General features: G+C 34.4%; 1 protein-coding gene across 4 annotated transcripts in view; it reads right to left on the bottom strand.

Annotated features, from left to right (window-relative positions):
- PPP1R9A (protein phosphatase 1 regulatory subunit 9A) overlaps window positions 1-13,589 on the bottom strand; it is a 296,367-nt gene that overhangs the window by 105,331 nt on the left and 177,447 nt on the right. For all 4 annotated transcript variants that reach the window (XM_021689634.2, XM_021689633.2, XM_021689637.2 and 1 more), the window contains exon 4: window positions 6,450-6,554. In XM_021689634.2, coding sequence (XP_021545309.1) covers window positions 6,450-6,554 — 105 coding nt within the window. The remainder of the gene's footprint in view (window positions 1-6,449; window positions 6,555-13,589) is intronic.

Raw genomic sequence — 13,589 nt, 5'->3', positions numbered from 1 at the left:
TGGAAGATCTCCCTCTAAGGTGCTGCCCTCACATGGCTCGCTAGTTGACAGGCCTAAGTTCTTCCTTGTATGAGCCTCTCCAGAAGGCTGTTTGAATGTGTTCTCAAAATGGCAGCTGGATTTCTCCGGAGCTGGTGATCCAGAAGACCAAGGTAGAAACCACATGCCTTTTATAGCCTAGCTTCAGAAGTCACACATCACTACTTCCTTCATACTCTAATCATCAAGGCTAGTCAGGGGTCAGTGTGGTGGAAGACTGAACAAGAGAAGCAATACCAGGAAGAGAGGATCATCAGAGGATTATTTACTTTGAGGATGCTATGTAGAGGACATGGTAATGTGATAGAAACTGACTTGGGATTTGGACAACATAAATACCATAATATAAGAAGAACTCATTCACTGAAAGAGTCATTTTTGAACTGAGACTTGATAAGAGGGAATCAGTCAAGTAAAGATCATATGATTTTTTTAGAGGAGGGTATAAGACAGAGAATGGTACAAATAAAGGATAATAATTTGAACATACTACATTTGATGTGCCACATGAAATTTAATTAAATTTGAAAGCCACATGAAGATCTCAAGTAGGAAGCTGAATAACTCTCAAGCATGGACAAGAGAGGACAAAGCTTTAAGTAATAAAAGGAAACAGAGAATGGGATAGAATACCTAAAAAAAAAGAAAAAACAGAAAATTTCCCAAATTCAAGTGTTCAGATTGAATTCCAAGCAAAACAAACAAACACAGATCTAGTTATAGCCTGACAAAAAACAAATTAAGAGGGGGAAAAAACTCCAAAACAGAAAACCAGAAAGGACTACAAATCAGATTAATATTAAATCTCTCTTTACCAATTGTAGATATTAAAAGACAACGGAAAATATCTTTGTAGTACTGAAAGAAAAGGATTTTTAACTCAAATACTATACCTACTTATTTTTGAGGGCCAAATAATACATTTTCAGACATGTAAGCCCCCTGGCAGCTATGTATGACCCAGAGGAAATCAAGAAGGCTAGAAATAAATTAAGTCAGGTTCCACTAGAACCTTTATGCCTTGAAAAGTGACACAGATTGAATGACATAAAATTACATTTCATTTTCTATCAATTCACTCATACTTGATTCTAGACGGAATAATATTTTCCTAACCATAACATTATAGATACTACTTATTGGTTTTAATTTTTGAATGAACTTACAGGAAAGCTACCTAAGACAACTGTAGCCATATAATAGACAGTAAATGTCATAAACTCTTGCAAAAGTTTTTAACTAAAAAAAACCTGATAGGTGAAAGTTTTATAAAGGCAATCATTAAATTTTTATCTAAAACTGAAAAATCAAGAAATGAAGAAAAGACTTATATTGGTACTTCCAAAAGAACTAAAAGGAGAAACCAGTAACAATGGTTTCCTCTGCAGACTATCAGATCCTGTGCCTTTGTTAGAAAAGGCTATAAAATCGACTCTCAGTTTTCTAACAATCTACACGATCACCTAAGAAGGCACCAGAGTTTTCAGAAAAAAATAATAATCACTAATATTTTATTGAATTTCAACTTTTTCTAGGCATTCATTACATGTTTTAACTCATTTAATACTCATCTCAAATGTATGGGGGAGGTACTATTATGATGCCCATTTTATAAATGAAGAAACTACAGGGAGATTAAAAACTTCCATAAACTCATACATCTAAATGATTAAGCCAGAATCTGAATCCATGAGGTCTGGCTTCATGGGGAAAAAAAAAAACAGTTACTAGAGAAAGACAATTATTCCCAGTACTAAGTGCATAAAGAAATATCAGTGAATACATTAAATAATATTTATAATTTGTAACAGAATCAGCTGTATGACTGTACCTATCACTATAATTCAAAGATATTTTTCCCCTTGTCCACAGAGATAGAACATAAGAGATTGAGTGAAATGTCTACATTTGGGACATCTCTAGCAAAACAACATCACAGAAAGCTAAATTATGTATCCAAAAATAAATGGAAAGTAGTTTGTATAACTTTTAATTAGTCTCCTAATATCTAGAGATTCCTACTTTCTTTCCATGGGTATACCCAGTATTTTTATCTCTTTTGAACTATTATTTTTTCCTAATAACTTTACAATTTTAAGTTTAAAAGTATTTTCTCCATAACTTTACATGGACCAACAGACATAAGGCTCTTTTAAGGATCTCCAAGAAAAGCATCACTTAATATGTTCTGATATAAAAATGAATTGTAAGTAGATAAACCTGCAGATTCAAATGAACCGAATCTAAACTATTTAAATTATTTTTTACATAATGCAGGATCTGACAATAAGAAAAGAACTTTTTTCTAACTTTTTAACTATATGACATTTGGCAAGTTACGTTCTATCAAGCACCAAAAAGATTATAGGTTTTCAAATAACTTACAACATTTTCTTTTTAGGTTTTCACCAGGTAACATTGAAATATACAATAAATACGCTCAAATAAGAAAAATTTAAAAGAAGAAATATACAATAGAAACATACTAAGTAGTATGAATCTAAAGTCAAAAGGAGAGTGGTAAATATGTTATGCACTATGCATTATAGAGCATGAGTTAATCTAGAGACCAGCTGGATTGACAAAGTACACAGAATTGCCTAGAGCATGGTACTGATCCTTAGTCAAAGCTGTGAGATGTACTAACCAGGGATAAATGATGTTCTGCAAATATGGGTCCGTGAGCTGTTTCAAGGCAAGACAGACTAGCTTGTCAAAATTATTTGGCAATAATCATTGGATTTATTCCTTCTACCTGGATTTGGTGGAGTCCAGGGGTTTTCAATGATTTCAGTGAGAAATCCCTACCATACATAGACTTGGGACTTCTTGGTACCAAGATGCTGCATGCACATGCATGCCCATGGTGGTTCAGCACTGGGAGACCAAGTCCTGTGAGGCCCAGCAGAGGGATGATAAAGAAGACTGTGTCAGAGTTCGCCACGCCCACCCTGTTACCGCTTTTCTTTCTCCCGAAGCTGCTGTGGTGCATCCTTTCTGACTACGAACTATTCTGATTCCTGTGAGTCCTTTCCTAATCAATTATGTAAAGTAATTACATGATATTAGCATAATACTTATCATGAGTGCTTAGTTTTAAATGACATCAGTAAAATGAAGGAAATAGTAATTGTTTACTGATACTCTGAGTCAGGCTAGACTTTCACTCCCCCAGGAACCTCACCTGGTTTGAGCTGAACCACTTCTTTTTTTTTTTTTTTTAAAGATTTTATTTATTTATTTGAGAGAGAGAATGAGCTAGAGCATGAGAGGGGGAAGGGTCAGAGGGAGAAGCAGACTCTCCGCTCAGCAGGGAGCCCAATGCGGGACTCGATCCTGGGACTCCAGGATCATGACCTGAGCCGAAGGCAGTCGCTTGAACAACTGAGCCACCCAGGCGCCCATGAGCTGAACCACTTCTTAACTCATATAAATGATGTGGAGTTGAAAAACACGTAAGCCTTGAAAATTATCACATTAAAATACTCGTAATTTCTCCAGTGTGTTAAAAATGTCATATTAATGGAGGTTTTGTTAGTAGCATCGGTTCATAAACTCAGGTATTGTCATTTAAAGTGTAACAAAATAAAGCAGACTGAGGTCAGATGGAAAATGATTCTCTGTGAGTGTGGATAAAGTCACAGAACTTCACTGTGTGATTTCAACGCATATCCAAAAGTTGGCACCAATTTCATACACATTCCCAGGAAATAAGTAAAATCTTGACCTCTAATACTTCAGAAAGAATCACCATCCAAATCTCAGTTCCGTTCTTCTCATCACTTCTCGCTTCCTATCTTTCTCCCACTTGTATTTTTAGACCCATGGCTCCCAGATCTGTGCTTAGTAGTTAGGAAAAATATCAAACTAAATTTACTAATTTTTCAGATATCCCTTTTTGAAAATAAATTTCAGTAACCACTGAATATGACAGCTAAGACACCAATTAACAAGAAATATAAAACCACACCTATTTTAAATTCTTAGTTTTAAAAAGTTCATTAAAAATACAGGTTCTAGGGGCACCTGGGTGGCTCAGTCGTTACGCGTCTGCCTTCGGCTCAGGTCATGATCCCAGGGTCCTGGGATCGAGCCCCGCATCGGGCTCCCTCCTCTGCGGGAAGCCTGCTTCTCCCTCTCCCACTCCCCCGCTTGTGTTCCCTCTCTCGCTGTGTCTCTCTCTGTCAAATAAATAAATAAAATCTTTAAAATAAATAAATTAATTAAATAAAAATAAAAATACAGGTCTAGTTTTGGGATTCTGTTTTTGTATTATTACTTTACGGAGAACTACCACCTAAAATATATTCAGAGGACTCAAATATTATTTTTAATAAGTTAAAATTGAGAAAAGACTTTCTCCTTATACTCAATTAAGACCCTGGGTTAAATAATTTGGGGGGGGACAAGGGAGGGCTAAAGGTCCCATTTCAATATCAAGATTTGTGTAAAGTGAATGAGGAAATAAATGTATGCCTTTAAAAGATGAAAGTAATATTCTGTAACCTCAAGGTCAAAAAAGTAGTATGAATGATGAGTGCTACCAGGAAGAAGAGATCACTAGGGGATATGTAGGTCAAGGAGGACTTCTTGGAAGATAAGGGATTTGAAATATGTTCCTCAAGATAAGCAGGTTCTAAACAGAAGACAGTATTTTAAACAGAAGAAATGACAGAGAGAAAGGCACAATAATAAAACAATAATTCACAAGTCACATTTGAAGGAATATGACTACCCACAGGGAGAGGTAAGTGATAAGACTGGCTGATGAAAGATTTCAATACCAGGGTCAAGAGCTTAGATTCTGTACAGAATGGGGGGCCACTGAAGGCGTGTGAAGAGGAGAGGCACATGATGGATGTGGAATTTTCACTTCTACCCACAGGTCTCAGATCCTCCAGTACTAGAGTTACACAGAATGAGTTCATTCCTTTTTCCATGATAGCCCTTCCTAGAGCTGAAAACTGCTATTATTTTCCTCCATTTGGAGGAAGGATGAGAAGGACAGAATGAAGAAGAGAGAGACTGAAATCAGGAGATAGTTGAGAAGCCGTTTGTAATTTGTAGGAGGTTTGAAATAAAAGGATGGCTATGATTTCATGTAACTATAAACTTCCTTGCAACTGAAAAATGTTCTTATAAAAAAAAGAAAGAAAAAAGAACAATGTTCTTAACAAGTTGAATGTGTATCTTACTAATATTTCACTTTAAAATTCACTTCAAAGCCTAACGGGCAGCTTTAAAACCAAGTTCTCTACCGACAGAGGAAAGTGCTGTCTCAAGAACAGACAGTAATCTGCGGAAAGACAGTCACATTTCCTGAGGGAGCCCACACACACGGCTCTAAGAGAGCATCAGACAGTTTTTTCTGTGCTCTTTCCAATTATTTCACATACTTTTCTCAGGACTATGGGTAGTCTTGAAGCATCAACATAGCACCCATAAAAGTCATTGATGTTGCATTCTTTAAACATTTCCTTCAGCATTAAAGGGTATTTTCCAACTGAAAAAGTCTAAATTCTAAAACTTAAACCCATGTTTGTGCAACATAAAACCCGCTGCAATAAAATCCTCGTGTTACCCTCTTTACAGCAATATTAACTCACTGATATTTCAGAGTATCTGGCCGTGACATTTTGATGGTAACACCAAAACATTTTCATAATTGCCCACATTAAATAATGTCCCCTCTGTGTTCCTTTGTAGGATCGATGGAAAAATATTAAGACATAAGCAACACGATATTTAAAAATAAATACCCTATGACCAAATAAAATGGATTTCAAACCTTGACCTTAGTTGGCTCAGGACTACTTTCTTATCTGTTTTCTAAGCTACAATTTTCAGAACCCCCAGGACAGGATATACATCTCAAGGTCCAAAAGAATGTACCCTCTGTCCTATTAAGTTGGCAAAGTTACAGTTTACCAAAGATTAGTCCTATAAAGTCTATAAAGAGATTTTTTAAATGCATGTATTAACCTCAAATAATTTAGCCAGTTTATCTAAAAACATGTACTGCTGGATACATGTATAATCATTTCAATTTCAATTTACTGTATAACTAGTTTTATTAAAAGGCTTTAGAGTCTAAATTCATATTTGTTGAGGACTTAAGCAGAAATTTTATGCAGTGAGGCACACTTAGTTCAGTGATTAACCATATTGATTCACACGGTACACTTCATATTTTCATGTCGTTCTAAAATACCATAAGTTTTGGTCTTAAATTACATTTGCATAAACTAATTACAATAAAGAAGGAAACATTAAAAACTAAAGGCAGGTGTTGAGTATTTAGATAAAATCTTCATTGTAATTACATATAACTACAGGTACAATTCTAGAAAACTAAAATTCAACAAAATGTTAAGTAATAAAATTATACATATCCGAAGCCACATATTTACCTGACATTGCCCTTGGTGTTTCTGAGAACTGTTGCAGCAAAATTCTGTGTGACACCCACCAAGCTGATTCCATCCACTTCCACAATCTGGTCATTGACTTGTATTCTTTGGGAAGAGGAGAAAAATTAGCCACAATTAACTTTTCTGATAGTACATTATCATTTTCAATACATGAGTTGACAAAGTACTTGATTTTATGATACTCTTACTGACCCCAAAATTTGTCTTTTATCCACAAGCTCCGATCTTAGTCAAATGCTTAATGTTTTTTTTTTTTTAATTTTAATTTTTTTTTTTTTTTAAGAAAGGCAGACTGCCATGTGCAGAGCCTCATTTGGATGTGTCTGGAGTCTTGGAAGCTTGACTACCCTATGTTCTCCTACAAATGGACCTTGAGAGCTTGTTTGGAAGCTCTAGCAGGGGAGCGCAGAACAGTTCTCCTCTATCGGGGAAGGTCATCCTCTTCGACCGAGCACACAGCTTCGGGAGGGATGCACGTGGAGTGGTGAGGGAGAAAGGGGACACCTGCCTAGCCAGCCAGATGAGCCGAATCAACCCTGGAGAGCAATGGGGTGACAGATGTCGCAGCCAGATCGCCCTCACATCCTTAATGTTTCTAAAAGATCGTCTTGTACGGTGACTAATATAACATAATAAAATTTAAAAATAAATAAATAAAATAAAAAATAAAATAAAATAAAAGATCGTCTTGAAAAATAGATTGTTTTGAAAAGCAATACTAAATGGAGAGATTCAGTTTGCCCAATATTCATATTCCTATCACAAAGAACTGGTAACTGCTAATGTATGACATACTTACATCATTTTTGGTCCTTAATAAATTACATAAAACAACAGATCCAGCTGAAATATGCTGTGAGCCTCATCCCTAATCCTGCTTTCCACCTCTCCTCTTCAAGAAAAAACAACAGGAATTGCAGGGAATCCTTCCTATTCAAGCTGTACGCTTGAAATAGATAATGCTCATAACTGTATGTATGTTTATGTGTGCACACACGTATATAAATGCATATATTTATTTATGTTTAGGAGCAATATACAGTATTAGTGTTGTTTAATGTATAATGCTTTTAAGTTTATATACATGTTTTATACATACCATTTTTTTATTCCTCAAAAGGAAGTATTTCTCTCTTTTTTTTCCTAAGTATTTCAATCATGGAGAAATGCAGAGGGAATTAGGTAATAAACACCCATGTACCAAACACCCAACTTTATCAAATCTCAGCACTGCGCAATATTTGAGTCAGATTTTTTCCTAAAGAAATGTATTCCAGAAAAGCTAGAGCCCCTTTATTATTCATCTCTAATTCTACTCCCTTCACTGCTTCCATAGATGTAACCATCATACTAATTTTGATGCTCAGTCTTCCTATGGACGTTTTGAAGTAGAAATAATATGTATACATGAATATGCACAATATGTGTACATCTGCAGTTTTCAAACATTGTGAAGTGTGCCTCTCATTCCATAATTTAGTTTGCTTCATTCAATGTTATGTATGAGATTTATCTACAGTTACAAATACCATTCTACTAATTCATTTTAACAACCAGGTATATACATCTTTTGTGAATATATCAAAATATATTCATCCATTATTTGCAGATGGACAGTTATATTGTTTTCCATTTTAGCCATTATGAATACTGCTCATATGTGTCTCCTTACGCACACGTGTGAGTTTCTCCATGATATACACCTAGAAATAGAACTCCTAAATCAAAGAACATATGCTTTTTCAACTTAAACAGACAAATTTTACTTCAAAATGCTTATGCCGATGCATATTCTCAGTAGCACTGTATGTTTGAAAGGTTCTGACTTCCCACACTCTCACCAATAGTTGGTATATTCTGACCCTTTAAATACTGGTGATCTTGTAAGTATAAAAAGACATGACACTGTGATTTTAATTGCATTTACCTGATTACCAGTGTGGTTGAACGTTTATTCATATCTTTCTGAGTCATTTGTCCATTTCTGCAGACTGTTAGATCATGTCTTTTACCCATTTTTGTTGATGCTGTTGGGTTGGGTGTCTTTTTTCTTATTGATTTATTGAAGATGTCCTTATACATACTGTATACTAACACTTTCTCAACTAAGTATGTTCCAAATACCTTTGTCCCAATCTGTGGCTTGTCTTTTCACATTTCTTTGAAAAATGGTGATTTTGAGGAAAACAATTTTTAAAAATATAATCACATTTGAAATTTCAGCTTTGTATCAGGTAGTTCTGTGTTTTGTGTCAGGAACCCCTTTCTGCCTCAAGGTTATAACAACATTCTATTATTTTCTTCTAAAAGTTTTAACATTTTGCCATTCTGCATTTAGGTAGTTATCCACCCGGAAGTTATTTTTTATTATAATATGTGTTAGCAGTCTATTTTTATGTTTTCCAAGTGTTATAAACAAATGTCTTAATAACTTTTAATAAGAGTTCACTTTTCCTCCACCGATTTGTAGTGCTGCATCTGTCAGGGTTTCAAATGTGCATCAACATGTTTTGGGTTTTCTACTAGTTTCTACTTGTCTGTCTGTCTATCTCTGCACACTCTATTGCTTCATAATTAGTTTTGACATTTCATAGGATAATTCCCTCCACCTTGTTCATTGTCCTCAAATTTTTCTGAGCTATTCTTGAGCTTTTTCTCTTCATAATTAGTTTTGGACTTACTTGCCAAGTTCTATAAAAACACTCGTTGAGGTTTTAATAAAATCATACTGATTTTTAGATTAGTTTGGGGAACACTGACATCTTTATCATATTGACACTTCCCACCAATAAACCTTATGCCACTATAATTACTCTGGACAAGTGTTGGGTATATCTTATGTTGTTGCCATGTGTTAAGAAGAGTTAAAGTTTGAAAATAAGAATAAAAAGGAGAGCAACCTATCTTTTCAATATGATTTAGGCGCATTATTTAACAGGTCCACCCAAGGATAATTTGGGGGAATGTATTTTCATTGATCCACTGTTTAAAATTGATTAAAATCCTGGATATACTTAAGTTGCATGTTAATTTGCAGATTTTTTCTGTCCTGAATAAATTCAGATACTTTCCTTCTGTTAGAAAAGATAATCCCATAGGCCACGGTTTATTTCCCTGTAGAATATTAACTAGTTTTATATCTAACTTAGTAATGTTATTCTAATACTACTTTATTAACTTGTCTTTAACTACGCATGTCTAAAATGTCCTTTGAATCACATTTACCACATCTCACTGGTTCTCTCATTAATTAGTGGGTTAAGTAAAGTCTAATCCGTGTTCATTTTATATGTATGAAAGTCATTTTTTTAACTCTCTGAATATAAGCCTACGATAGCTTCGGAGCTTCCACCAAGATGCCAGAGTGGATTCACAAAGCCAATACAACTGTTACCACAGAAATACGTTTCATGGGCTGTTTAAGCCCAGGAATAATTGCTTGGTCCCCGGACTGATTCTAAAGCAGCAACAGAGCACTATCTTTGTTAACATGGTTTTGTCCTAATGTAGTACTTCTGAATTTTTTTCTGGCTTTGGCCATTTTGGTTCTGGATCTAGTTTGCGCTAAACAACAATGAAAAATCACTCCCCACTGGTAGCAGCAATGAGTAGGAGTGTAATTTTATATTCTGACCATTCGAGACGGCTACTGGGATTATAGGGATCTATTATCTCTCATGTGAAAGATGATAAAAAAAATTTTGAGTTACTATCCTTTAATTTTTTTGGTCTATTTGTGGGCTTAAAGTATTTCATAAAAAATTTCCTGAACACTAGAAAGTAAAATAACCCTTTTAAATCTTGACTGGTGAGTTTTTGTGTTTCTCTGATTACTTAAAGCTCTTTCCGAGGTTACAGAACGGAAGCGACAAATTGTGTTGTTGTAATTGAGAAAAGCCATTATCTCTCACTGTCTATGCATGAAATATGTTCCTAACATAGAAGGGTATTAATAAATTAAATTATAAAGGCTTGGAAGTTAAAGGAGTGATAATCTGGTTCAGAGAGAATAGCAAGCACTTTCATAAATCTTATATTCTAGTATCTTATGAAGACTTTAAATGTGCTAGACATTTAAGAAAAAAATCCTTCTTAGAGATTCTGCTAGAAGCTCAGAAATATTTTTATAGAAAGCCCAGTTCACATAATAGAAGTGAATCTTTAGGCAAATAAGACTAATTTAATAATTTTGGTTTAAAATACATACCTATATTTTCTCCATGATTCTGTAAAGGTATGGGTTCGCATTTTCCAAATGAAGAGACTAGTTAATCTGAACTTCCTAATATTCTGATATGGATACTGATCAGATTAACAGTATCCCTACATAAAGCTTAAAAAGCATAAGAAAACCAAATTGTCTTTAACTAAACTGAATCATAATTCTGACAAACTTTTATATCGATGGGAATTATGTTTTATAGAGTGTCAGCTTAAAACACGATTTCCAAGATTCTTAGTTATCTTCAAAACCTTGGTCATAAAGCATAGCTTTTAATACATATAACTCCACTTAAAATGTTAAAGTTACAAAAAGTAACTAAAAAATAAAATGTTACAAAGTTACTTTAACTTTGCATCATGTTAAGGAATGTGTTTATCTTTACACTTTCAGAAGACTATAAAAATTGTGTGCGGCTGCAGAAAATGATAGCTACTGGTCTGGTATTGCTTGTGTATGACAGACAATCATTATCAAGTCCCTATCTAGCTGCAAAGGTTGTTAACTAGAAGTTGGTTAAGTAAGCTGTAAATTAAGTGTAATATGGATAACTGGGACAATGCTAACGCCAACAGTTACAGAAAAAAATATATTGTGTAGGTGAGGTAATGGGATGGATTTTTTTTTTTTTTTTTTAGAGAAAGGATAGTAGGTTAGTCCAACAGTATCAGCCTGTTCTAGGATATCAGAGAACAAAATGAAGATCAAAACTTGAGTGTGCATAGCAGGTTGAACAAGGTTTGAAGAAGTGATTTTTATTTGCCTTGGTTTATACCATCTGAGGCCAAAAAAGAATTTATAAAATGAGCTGATTTTTTTTTTACGAAATGCATTCAGCCTTGAAGGACTTATTCATAATATAATTTAGAAGAAAAGAGTATAGTTCTTCTACTACTAGAGTTACACAGAGTGAGTCAATTCTTATTTTCATGATAGCCCTTCATATATTTGAAAACTGCTATCATGTTCCTCCATTAGGGGTAAGGATGAGAAGAGACTGAAGAAGGTAAGGATTAAAATCAGGAAGACAGTTAAGAAGCCATTTGCAATCTGTAAAAAGCTTGAAATGATAATAGCACAAAATTATGAATGAGAGTTCCTGTTGCTGCACATCCTCACCAGCATTTGGTATTGTCAGTGTTTTGGATTTTGGCCATTCTAATAGGTGTAATGGTATCTCATCATTGTTTTAATATGCAATACCTCACAGACTGGGAGAAAAAACTTATACATCATATATCTGATATGGGGCTTGTATCTACAGTATCATAAAGATGGTTACAACCCAATTACAAAAAGATAATCCATTTTAAAACTAAGTTAAAGAAAGATAATGTATGATTTCACTTATATGTAGAATCTAAAAGCCAAAACCAACCAACCAACCAAAAACGAGGCTCCTGGGTATAGAGAACAGATTGGTGGTTGCCAGAGGGTAGGGGGGTGGGGGGGTGGATAGAATGAATGAAGGGGGTCAAAAGGTACAAACCTCCAGCTACAAAATAAATAAGTCATGGAGATGTAATCTACAGCATGGTGACTACAGTTAATAATACTGTATTGCATATTTGAAAAATGCTATCTATCTTAAAAGTCCTCATCACAAGAAAAAAAGTCGTAACTATGTATGGTGATGAATGTTAATTAGAGTTATCATGGTGATCATTTCACAATGTATACAAATCATTATGTTGTGCACCTGAAACTAATATAATGTTATATGACAATTATACCTTAAGAGAAAAAAAAATGGGCAAAGGATCTGAATAGGCACTTCACCAAAGAAGATGCCCATGGCCAAGAAGTACATGGAAAAGATGCTCAAATCAACAGCCAGCAGAGAAATGCAAGAGGTATCTTCACACCCACTAGGAGATGGTAATGATCAAAAGACAGATAATAACAAGTGTTCATGAGGATGTGGAGAAATTATAACCTTCATACATTACCAGAGGCAATGTAACTTTGTGCAGCTACTTTGGAAAACCATCCAGCAGTTCCTCAAAAGGTTAAACATAAAGTTACCACATGACCCAGAAATTCCACTGTTAGGTATATACCAAGAAAAATGAAAACATGTCCGCACAAAAATTTGTACATGAGCAGCATTATTCATAATAGCCAAAAAGTGGAAACAACCCAAATATCCACCAACCGATGTCAGAATAAACAAAATGTGGTATATCCATTCAACAGAATATTATTTGGAAATAAAAAGGAATGAAAAGTGATACATGCCACAACGTGGATGAACCTTGAAAGCATTCTGCTAGTGAAAAAAAGCCAGTCACAAAAGACCATATATTGTATGATTCCATTTATACAAAATGTCCAGAAAAGGCAAATCTCTACAGACAGAAAGTAGATTTGTCCATAATTTTTAAGATTAGGTTGCTATTATTCCCTTGTAAATGTTATTCATATTCTGTATGTATGTTTTGCAAATATTTTCTCCTTGCCCATAGCTACTCTTTTCATTTTGTAACTGTGTCTCTCAAAGTAACAAAGTTGTGATTTTAATGAAATTCAAATTGCCAGTTTTTTCCTTGATGGTCTGAGCTTTTGTGGCTGTGTCAGAAACCTTTGTTTAATGTGATGATACAAGGATTTTCACCTATGCGTTCTTTTAGAGGTTTCATAGTTTGAACTCTTACGTCTAGACCTATGTTAATTTTGATTAATTAATCAAAGTTAATTAATTATGGTGTGGTAACATTTGTGGCTTAGGTTTCTTTTTCCTCACATGGATAGCTAATTCTTTTACTGCTATTTGTTAAAAAAACTGTACATTTTAGCACTGAGTTATCATGACACTTTCACTGAAAGTTGACTGACTATATACGTCTTAATCTATTCCTTACTTTCTATTCTATCCCATATATTTTTATTTTTATACC

This window comes from Neomonachus schauinslandi, chromosome 12 (genome assembly GCF_002201575.2).
Source record: "Neomonachus schauinslandi chromosome 12, ASM220157v2, whole genome shotgun sequence".
In the NCBI taxonomy this organism is placed as follows: domain Eukaryota; kingdom Metazoa; phylum Chordata; class Mammalia; order Carnivora; family Phocidae; genus Neomonachus; species Neomonachus schauinslandi.
Note: the sequence above shows the minus strand (reverse complement) of the source record. Positions and strands in the feature narration are given on the sequence as shown.